Raw genomic sequence first — 11,372 nt, 5'->3', positions numbered from 1 at the left:
GAGTTACGGGTGACTTCATTATCGCCCTTTTCGGTGACGTCCTGTGTTCATTCGTGGATGAAGGGAAAAGGGGGAGATAAGGGGGTCTCACAATAATTTGAGCCCTCGCAGCCCCCACCCCAGAAAAAGAAAAATAAAGGGCAAAAAAATTTATCTGCCAGCACCAGTTGGCAGACACTGATATGAAACAGGGAAGCTGGTGACGTGCAGTGGGGTTGCGTGAAGTGGCACGAAGAGAGTGGCGGGATCGTAGTGGCGAGTTGTGAGTTATTGGAAGGACCGGCACATATCCGTTGTGGGCTCTGTGGGTAAATCCGACTACAATCTACGACGGTCTCCGACATGAAAGCCTTGACCAAGAACAGCTTCAACAAGTAGCAGCCGACGCATGAAGGAAGTTCTTTCTTTCCTCCGTGGGCCCACGCAGCCATGCTACGGTATTGCGCCCGCACCGCACGTTACATGTTCCAGCTGGTTACGTGTAGGGCCGACACCGCTGATACTGTGAAAAAAAAAAAAGTGTTTACAGAGCGTTCATTTGCCAAGGCTGGTTGTGTGGCGTAGTTTTTTATGTGTTTACACATTGTCCACTTTCATATTTTTCGCCGCATGCGCAAGAATGAAACTGAATCGAAACCGAAACAAATGAGTGAGTCACGTGCTCATTTTGGGCGTGTTGCCACAGAACGCCTATATACTACCACTAGGCGCTAGCACATCATGATGTAGCGCATTGCCAGCGCCCTTCCTCCGTGGCCAGCGCAACGCCGCGCCACATAATTTCAATCGAAAACAAACATGGCAACCGTAGCAGTGCGACGCAATGAAGCCCTACTGACTTCGCATCGCATGACGTGCCCTTGCCATGACCTACTACACTCCTGACCTGCCCAGAGAGCACCTCTTCCAGCGCCCACGTTCTAGTTCAAACCTTCTGCCGCTAGGGCCGTCACCTACGAGCACTGTGGCGCTAGTCAGCACCTGTTCGCTGACGTCAGCTTCAGTGTTCGTGGTCATATTTCGGCCAACAGAGCACTCATATTGCGTAATTATTATGCACTAATGAAAAATAATTTTGAAACAAATATTTCAAAAGTCATTCACAAATTCTTTGCAATTAAATGGACGCAACATCACATATGCTGTCCTACACTATGTAAGTCTACGGATTCTCGCATTTGTCCACCAGTGTGCAATAAATTTTTCGTCACACTGAACAGCTTACTTGACCAGTCATCTAAGTGAAAAAATAGTCACATATATGCCGGCTGTTCATCACGGAATGCAGCCGTTCTTACTCTAGCGCCGTCCAAACAGCCGTAAAGTAGCAGACGAACAGGTTATAGGTAGCGCCACCTACGGCGAGCGATTGAACGAGAGCGGGGACACGCGCTCCCATAGGAACCCCGCTATCTGAACAGGTCAGGAGTGTAGTAGGTCATGGCCCTTGCACTTGTAGATAATGTAGCGCATTTGTTCGAGGGAGGAACTTTACGAATTATTGACAATGTCGAGCGAGAAGCGGATGGATCGTGCACTTTGACAAGAAATGGGAAACGTGTTTGTGGGCAGCGGTGATTCCCTCAAAGAGATTGCACTGACCCATTTCAGCACTCTGCGTTTTTCCAAGAGGAAGTTCACTACGACAATCGATCATCTTCCAGATTATGTTCTCCTCAACATCTTCAATTATCTTGACTTCTTGGAGCTATGTGTTATTGGCCTGTGAGTATGCGAAATGAAAAGACGTTTTACGATAATTTGTACGGTGTGTTGCACAAGCCGATTAACAGAAGAAACGTTAGCTAAAACATTTCAGGGGTTGCGGTCCTCATATCTGTATTTCACGTGTATGTAGCATCTGCAATCGATAAATTTCAATTGCCTGCTGGTTATTTACCACTTGCATTGCTACGGCTTCGTGACTGTAACTGCAAGTGAGGAACTTGTCATTCTGCGCTTTTAGGTTGTCTTGAAGCTCTGACAACTTGAGCGTTGCTGGATATTTTTCGTATTCATAACTGCAGTGCTTTTTATGCACTACATGTTTTTCCTGGCATGAGTTACGTGTGATTTGCGCAGGGTGTGCCGCAAGTGGTACGCGCTGTCACGGGACCGCACCCTGCATCGACGTGTGGACCTGTCGCACGTGCAGCTGACCCCCAAACAACTGAAACTGCTGCTCCAGATGCGTGCCATGCCACCTGCTGTTGAGGAGCTGCGTGTATTTGGCGATCACCACTGTCTCTGGGCGTGTAGCGTGTCGCCGCGGGCCCTGCGGCGTATTCAGAGTCGCTGCCCACGCCTCCGCCGCTTGCGCATCCACAATTTCAGTTTCCGTTCTTCGTCGCGCGACAAGTGTGTGCGCTTAGCCGACTTTCCCGATACTCTAGAGCACCTTTCTTTGCGTGGATCTATTGTCGGCAGGTCATCGTTCTTCAAGGCTAGTCGGCAGGGCCAAAATCTTTCGCGGCTGCAGGTGCTCGATTTGGGTCGCTGCTTTTTCGTCGCTGATGCAGAAGCCAAGCCTTGGCCCTGGCTTCCTAGCCTTACACAGCTGTACCTTGAGGGCTGCCCGTTTTTGGATAGCACTGGATATTTTCAGGATATGCTGCGCAAGTTGTCTAAGCTAACATTGCTTGATGTGGAAGGGACATATATTGCCGAGAACGCTCTGGAAATAGTTGCGTCTCATTGCTCTCTGTTGGAACACCTATACGTGGGGTGCACAGCAACGAAGGATAGCTCACTAGCCTCCATGGGCAACTTTGGTGGCATGACCAAGTTGCAGTCAATCTGTTTGGTGCAGACCCAGGTGACAGATGTGGGTTTGCTGCACCTGGCACGAGTAGCACCTGAGCTAAAAGTGATAATGCTCGAGATAGACCAGGGAATCTCGGACCAGGGCATAGCTGAACTTTGTGACAGGCTGCCTAGTGTAGCTGTCCGGATTGGCGAATGCATTGGCCTTGTGTCAGCTGTTTTTCGACATGAAGGTTGTGGCCATTATGAGCTGCAGTATGTTGACAGTACTACGTGACCAGCTTCTTCAGGCTCAGCATTCATCTCACTCCATGCAGAACAGATTATAACATTTACTTCACTGTTCTCAAATTCATCACGCTGCATTAAGCATCATACGATAGCAAAAGCATGATGTGCAATATTTATAGCATACCTTAATTGCTGTTGCTTGTATGGCAGGATTTTCTATACTTTCCTCGAAGTGCTCTTAACAATGTAGAGCTTAAATGGATGCATAGGAAAGGAGCATTTTATGCCTTTACTACAAAGGTTATCATATTAGAATAATTGGTAGTGGCTATAGTTGGGAACTACATGTTTTGTTTTGTATGGCTTCAAACATGGTGCAATGAGATGTTGGTCTGATATTTAGGCTGTGTTGGATTTATCTGTGAAAGCTTCGATTTTATTTCAAGAGTGGGGTTTAATTCAATTCTAGTTCTACTCACTCTACGTGTGTAAGTTTAGATGCGTTTTTGTGTTTGTTAAATGATTTATCCAGCCAAACAAGTTTCACATGCGATATCATTTGGTAGGGTTGCTAATTTGAAGCTGCTGGTTTATGTAAAGTAGCATGATGAACACTTTCTTTCCACTTGTCACAATCTGTATCTGTCTGCCGGAATGTTTATTCCTGTGCTTGAACCACTGTCTCATTCTTCATGCATCAAAACACGTGCATGCACATAGCATCTGTGATCTTTCATGCTACATTTCTTACATGTGATGCATCTTGGTTTGCAAATGATGCACTTGCATTTTTATACTGCCTGTTTGTACAGTAATGCTATAATTAATTTTTCCATTGAACTTCACACTGCTTGTGATTGCTTGTAGTGCTTTTGAGGCACTGATGTAATTCTTTGCTTTTAATATTTCTAAAATATACTTCACTTTACTGTAACATGCTCAATGGTATTGTTATCTTGTTGTAAGAATACTAACATGTAAGATGTTGGTCATGAACACGGCAGGATTTATGTTGGTGGAACCACCAAACACTAGCAACATTTTAGCCACCTCACCTACTCTTTCCTATGATATTATGGGATGACGAAGTTTCTGCACAACAAAAGCTGCCATACAATGTTTATCCCAAATTTCGTGACTTGGTTCTTGTGATGTAAAAGATCAACTCATGATTTCACTGTCATTGTAGCAGTGTTTAAACTCATATTGACTAGTACTACCATGTAGTGATCACAGCTTCTTCATTAATGTTCTAGTACACTGACTTGTCTCATCTCCATTTCTGGCAGTCTATACACTTCATAATTTCGAAAATTCCCCCTAGGCAATGAGAGAGGTACATTTGACAGCATCTGTTAAAAAACTCGCATTATCACTTCCTTTTACTGTTTGACATTTAGACATTGCCCACAGCCTATTTATTATTACCTATTTATTACAGCATTTGTAGTGTTTATTATTGCAGTTTGTCAGCAAGAGGGTAGCTACTAGATATTTGTTTATTAAGTTATCTATTGTGTGATCATATATTTTTCATGTGTGGTGCCTGCTGCATTTTTAGATGGTATTGAGTTATTTATTGCAATGACAATAAATGGGATGTAACTTAATATTTGTTGTATCTTTATGGTTGGAAAGCAATTTGACCACGAGATACTTAAGTTTTGGTTGTTTCTCCTCCATTTTTGTAGAGTATGTACCATCCTGCCTAATATCAATGGTAATGTGCGGGCCTATCACTGATGGGGCAATGTGACTGTTTGCAGCAATACCTGAAAAATAGGTGAGCTAAACACCGTACCTTCAAGTGGTAGTATCCTATTTACAAAATTTTAAATGTCTATCATTTCTGCTAGTATAGGAAGAAATCCAGCCAGCTTCTCCTTGCGAACACAGTCGAAACAGCAAAAATGATGTCCCTCCTTCATTATGTTCTTCACCCTTCATTGGCGTTTAGCTTCAGTGTCTCTTGCATGAACGTTGCGGTCAACTCAGCGACGAAATGTTTGTTCTCGTTCGGACGCTCACGTCGGGTGGCTTTTTTTTCCTCGGGAAGAGTCTTGGTTTTGTGTAGGTGCAAGCTCGCAAAGAACCAATGCCCTCCTTTCAGTGGCATAGCCAGGCGGTGGCACACCGGCAGTGTCCAGATGACCCAAAGACAAAAAAAATGAGTCTCCTGCGCGGTGCACGAGATGATCCCACACACAACTGGCTCAGGAGCACGGCATAGAAGTGACGACAAGTTTATAAAATAACCTTAACACAACTGAAATAGACAGATTATTATTTTATAATAGACATCTATAAATGTAACAAGGTATTATAAAATAAGACAAACAAGTATCCGAGCCTATAGAGGTGCAACGGGGGCTTTGGCAAGGGTGTCCCTTGTCACCTTTGTTATTTATGCTGTATCTGCAAAAATTAAAAGCCAAATTAGAGGGGAGTGGACTCGGCTGCAGCCTCTCTTTTGCCAAGCTAGTAAAGCTAGTTGAACAGTCTTTGCCAGCTAGCATTGATGTATGCAGACGATACAGTATTAATGGCCGACAAGAGGGAAGATTTGCAGGGATTGATATACATCTGCGGTAATGAGGGAGATGAGTTAGATTTGATGTTCAGCAAGGAAAAATCGGCAATCATAATTTTAATAACGAAGGCTGTGAGCATAAGATACAGGAGGTCACGCTGGATATGGTGGATAAGTACAAATATCTTGGCACATGGATAATCTGAGTGCCTAAGGGAGCACGGAGGATACGTAACGACTTTTAACACAGCAAATTGATTCATTGATATGTGGGGTTTAACGTCCCAAAACCACCATATGATAAGAGACGCCGTAGTGGAGGGCTCCGCAAATTTTGACCGCCTGAGGTTCTTTAAGGTGCGCCCAAATCTGAGCACACGGGCCTACAACATTTCCGCCTTTATCGGAAATGCAGCCGCCGCAGCCGGAATTCGATCCCACGACCTGCGGGTCAGCAGCCGAGTACCTTAGCCACTAGACCACTGCGGCGGGGCTTTAACACAACAGAAATGCAGATGTATTGAAAAAATAAGACAATGTGTAACTACATTAGTTATGATATTGTGAGAAGAATTTGGAAAGGGGTCATGGTTCCTGGTTTGGCGTTTGGCAATGCCGTCTTGTGCATGCGATCAGAGATTCAAGTGGGAGCATACTGGAATACTCCAAATCAGGGGGTACAAGGTAACATGGGATGGACATCATTCAAGGACAGGGAAGCTAGTAACAAGATAGAATTTGAGGAGTAATTGAGAAAAATGGGAGAGCGATGGACTAGGAAAGTTTTCAGCCATATATACATAAGTATATAAGTTTTCAGCCATACTTGTACAAGCCTCAAAGCTGCGAAGGCAGACTTGTGCATAGGCAGAAATCGGGTGTATGCGTTGAGGTACATGGAAGGTAATGTCATAACCAACATGGATAGGATAGTCGAGATGGTGGAGGAGTACTACAGAGAGCTGTACAGAAGCTAAAAGAACCAGGATGATATCGCGATAAACGTAATAGACCAGAGGAATTCAACATCCTACCAGCAACAACAGGGGAAGTAAGGAAAGCCCTAGAAGGAATGCAAAGAGGCAATACCCGCTGGCGAGGATAAGGTAACAACGGACCTCCTGATATGTTGTGGAAAAATAGTGTTAAAAAAATTAGCCACCTTCTACACGAAGTGTCTTTTGACGGGAAGGGTACCAGCGTTTTGGAAGAACGGTAACATCATCTTAATCCATAAGGAAGGAGACGTCAAGGACTTGAAAAATGACAGGCCGATCAGCTTACTGTGCGTTCGCTACAAACTATCTAAAATATAATAGCTATTAGAATTAGGGTAACATTAAAGCTCATTCAACCAGAGAATCAAGCAGAATTTCATAGAGGCTACTGCATAATTCGACACATTCAAACTATCGAGAGAAATGCGCGGAATACAAGCAACCCCTGTACATAGCTTTCATAGATTATGAGAAGGCGTTTGACTCAGTCGAGACATCAGCACTAATACAGGCACTACGAAATTGGGGCAACGAAGAACCCTATGCATAAACATACTGGAAGAAATGTACAGAGGATCCACAGCCACCATAGTTCTCCATAAAGAAAGCGACAGAATCCCAATAAAGAAGAGTGTAAGGCAGGTAGACACGATCTCTCCAATGCTGTTCACCGCATGTTTACAGGAGGTTGTAAGGACCCTAGATTGGAAAGTGTTAGGGATAAGAGTTAATAGAGAGTACTTTGGTAACCTGTGATTCGATGATGACATTGCCTTGATGAGTATATCAGGGGATGAATTACAGCTCATGATTGCTGGACTGGAGACGGAAAGCATAAAAGTAGGTCTGAAAATTGATACGCACAGAACTAAAATAATGTGCAACAGTCTCGGCAGTAAACAGCACTTTTCGATAGGTGGAGAGACGCTGGAGGTTGTAAAAAAGTATGTCTACGTAGGACAGGTAGTAACCGCGGAGCCGAACCATGAGAGTGAAATGACTAGAGGAATAAGGATGGGGTGGATCACATTCAGCATGCATTCTCAAATCATGAATGGTTATCTGCCACTAACCCTCAACAGGAAGGTATATAACAGCTGCATCTTGCCAGTACTTACCTACGGAGCAGAAACCTGGAGGCTTACAAAGAGGGTTGAGCTGAAATCGAGGACGATGCAGCAAGCGCTGGAAAGAAAAATGATAAGTGTAACTTTGAGACAAGAAGAGAGCAGAGTAGGTCAGGGATCAAGCCAGGGTTAAGGATATCATAGTTAAAATCAAGAAAAAAAATGGGCTAGACACGTAGTGCATAGGCAGGATCACCGCTGGTCATTAAGGGTAATTGAATGAATTCCCAAAGAAAGCAAACGCACGAAGGGTTGATTGGCAGGTCATGGTAGAGGCAAATGCCCTGCAGTGGACGAAGTCAGGCTAATGATGATGATGACACTAGTCTGGCTCCACGTCTGTTCTTCCGCTTTCTCTCACGCACGGACCTGCTTGCCCAGGCAGGTCAGTGCGTGAGAGAGAGGGAGGTTAACGGTGGTGGTTGTGGTTAAAAGAAGAATGGGACGCCTCATTTCTTCAGCCCTTAAGGGAGAATGGCGCAGTGTCTAAAGGTTAATGAAGGAGGAAGAGATAAAAAGGACGGTATTTTCTGCCTCCCATCGCGGCAGCACGGCTCAGCACATTTAGGGATGAAAGAGGCGAAGTAAAGACGATATAGGAAGAAGAGAGGAGAGAAAAAGTGAAAGGCATATGGCTAGAGAACGTCTTGTCAGTGCAGTCTGTAGAACGAAGCGAAAGCGTTCGTTTTTAAGGCGGCGAGGTCCGCAGATGAATAGAACTCGAAGAAAGCTCGGAGGGCTGCCGTCTTTGAGCGCGCGGAAAAAAGGATGCCTTCCACTGTTGTCACAGGCAGATGGAGGAGGCGATGACGGCTCACTATCACGCAAAGCTCTATGGCCAGAGCTGAGCAAGATAAAAAAAAAAGTGTAGATCTCACGTACAATGGGAATCTATGATATGCGAAGCACGACTGAGGAAGGTTGAATCGTCACATTATGATCAGCACAACGTTACGAGGCGAACGTAAATTATGCTGTACATGACTTCCATGTCATGATTATTATGTTTGCGCCTGGCATTTGTGCTCAGTCGTCCATTTACGTCACGTAATACGAAATTTGGTATATGTGAAGTTAGCAAAACGGCCGTGAGCGCGCCATGAGCGTAGCATGTAGTCATGTTTTACGTGACACGCACGTCATGATTATTATGTTTGGACGTGTCATTTATCTTTGTCATCTATTGATGTCCTGTAATACCAAATTTGGTATATATCAAGCTAGCTATACGGCCGCGAGCGCATTATGATCGTGGCATGCAGTCATGTTTTTACACGACATGCATCTCATGATAATCATGTTTGCACCAGTCACATACCTCCATCATCTATTCACGTCGCGTGATACCAAATTTGTTGTATGTAAAGCATAATGACCACGAGTGCATCATGAGCATGGTATGTAGTCATGTTTTTACATCACACACATATCATGATTATCATATTTTTATCAGTCATATACCTTCATTATTCATTCACGTCACGTAATACAACATTTGGTGTATGTGAAGCTAGCGAAACGATTGCAAGCGCATTATAAGCATGGCATGTAGTCTTGTTCTTACATGACACGCATGTCATAATTATCATGTTTGCTCCGGTCACATGCCTTCATCATTCATTCAAGTCACGTAGCACCAAATTTGGTGTATGTGAAGCTTGCAAAACGACTGCGAGCGCATCATGAGCGTAGCATTTCGTCATGTTCTTACATGACACATGTCGATTTCCACATGAGGGCCTGTCACTTATGTTCGCCATGCAGTGATGCCACACCATACCAGTTTTGCGCAGGGGTGGATCCAGCCACTCATTTTAGGGAGGCGGCAATCGTCTGAAGTAACGCCGGAGAAGGGGGCATGGTCATGATTTTTTTTTGTAGAAATACCCCTTCATAGCCTAAATACGGTTTAATCTGTGCTCACGGGGTTTCACTCATTAGTGCTAATTAGTGATTGGAGGTGGACGACAAGCACTGAAGTGAGGTGTGGGGTGTTCCGACACAGACATTGGGGGGGGGGGGGCGATCACCTCTACTGCCCTCCCCCTCTGGATTTGCCACGTTTTGCGATAAGTGAACGAAACCAGCGCAAGAGCAGCAAGACCTTGACATTCATGTCATAGATGTCATGATTTTTATGTTATGACTAGACACTTATGCTCGTCGTACAGTCGTGTTATGCCATACCAATTTTGGTATAGATCCCATTATGCAAACGGCCAGGAGAGTTAAAAGGCACAGGCGGCTATCCAAGTGACAATTACATTCTACTGACGTCCACAGGACACCTCTGTCTGGATATCGGACATGCACTGCATTTCGAAACAACAGCGTCGGACACCCCTTGCAGGTCGATTTGGCTGCACTTTCCTGAACCCAGGGTTATCCCTTGCAAGTCCCAAAGGACACACTGTGTACATGACAGGGAGATTCAGGGATATCTTTTATTTAGGGTGTTTTCTAAAAGAAATCTTTTTTAGTCTTCTTTTTTTACTCTCTGAAGTTGCAATTTCAGAAGTTCAAATCATGAATAATTTTTCCTGTGCTTTCATATACTCACTTAATTAGTTCTTCTGGACATGCTCTAAACTTATGGAAATTAGACAAGAGTACACAAATTTTTTTTTACCGAAGTGCACTTTTAAGTGAACTAATCAAATTAGCACCTAGAAGCATAAAAAACTTATGATTCGAACTTCTGAAACCTCAATGCTTTTGTTAAACGAAATTTGACAGATGGCAACATCTAACATTAAACGTCCGCTTGTTCTAGAGAAACACTGAGCCAAGTGTATTGCATAAACACTTTTTTATTTAAGAACGAAGCACAAAACATTGCACACTGTGACTAGATGTTTTATACATACATAAGCATGTTGAACTTTACATATAAACTGGCATTAAATATTGAAGAAATATGTATCGACAAGTACAGCAGATACTGCAAGCAAGAGAAATTGAAGCTGTGATATAACAAAGCAGTACGTGACACGCCACTAGGGAGTGTCATATTCAGAACGGTCGTGCCCATCCATGTCTTCAACTGATGCCCGTACGTCTCTGTGTTGCTTGGGAGGTGACCTGTTAAATTATGAGGTTTTCTTTAAGCAAATGCAAAGAAAGCAAATGCCTCTATAAAATGCTATTTTCCAGCTACCTGCACTCCATTCACAAGAAAGCTGTCAAGGACAGCAAAAATTATTTAAATTAGGAGAACAAAATGCAAGCTTGCTGTCACTTTTACACATTCAGAAAGCAAAGTTCTCTACACAACAGCATATTCCCATATGGTGCATTTGCTCAAACAGCTCTGGCATTGAGCATGAGATGGCAGGATTAATTCAGAGCTGATGGAGCGACATTTTGATGGAGGCATAACAACTACAATAACATTAATCATATGCGATGATATGATTATGAGGTATGCCACAGTAGACGGCTCTGGCAATTTTTACCAATTCGTAAAAAGTGCACAGACATTGCACATGAACCATTAGCACTTTACCTCCATCCGAATGGAACTGCCACTGCGAGGATTGCATACACGGCCTTCAGGTTAGCAGCCAAGTGCTGTAACAGCTAGACCATTGCAGCAAACAGGCATAGTACCATTGCGACCACATGCTTTCGTTGTAAAGCATATCATACTACCCCAGGGAGTAAAAGGTGGTATAAATCCCGCCAATAATGGCGCACAATTCATTATATTCTTTGAAAGTAAAA

At 43.8% G+C, this 11,372-nt stretch overlaps 1 protein-coding gene across 1 annotated transcript; it reads left to right on the top strand.

Annotated features, from left to right (window-relative positions):
• Positions 1-727: 727 nt before the first annotated feature.
• LOC119161435 (F-box/LRR-repeat protein 12) lies at positions 728-4,604 on the top strand. The gene is made up of 3 exons (XM_037413897.2): positions 728-864; positions 1,452-1,725; positions 2,083-4,604. The coding sequence occupies exons 2-3, from the start codon at positions 1,550-1,552 to the stop codon at positions 3,038-3,040; spliced, it is 1,134 nt and encodes a 377-aa protein (XP_037269794.1). The 5' UTR covers positions 728-864; positions 1,452-1,549; the 3' UTR covers positions 3,041-4,604.
• Positions 4,605-11,372: the final 6,768 nt, after the last annotated feature.

The sequence above is a fragment of the Rhipicephalus microplus genome, chromosome X (assembly GCF_043290135.1).
Source record: "Rhipicephalus microplus isolate Deutch F79 chromosome X, USDA_Rmic, whole genome shotgun sequence".
NCBI lineage: Eukaryota > Metazoa > Arthropoda > Arachnida > Ixodida > Ixodidae > Rhipicephalus > Rhipicephalus microplus.
The sequence above is the reverse complement of the archived record's forward strand: the minus strand, read 5'-3'. Positions and strand labels throughout refer to the sequence as shown.

Coding starts and splice junctions, on each gene's coding strand:
- LOC119161435 (XM_037413897.2), top strand. CDS start 1,550: ATGGGAAACGTGTTTGTGGGCAGCGGTGATTCCCTCAAAGAGATTGCA. Junction 1,726..2,082: donor GAGCTATGTGTTATTGGCCT/GTGAGTATGCGA, acceptor TGATTTGCGCAG/GGTGTGCCGCAAGTGGTACG.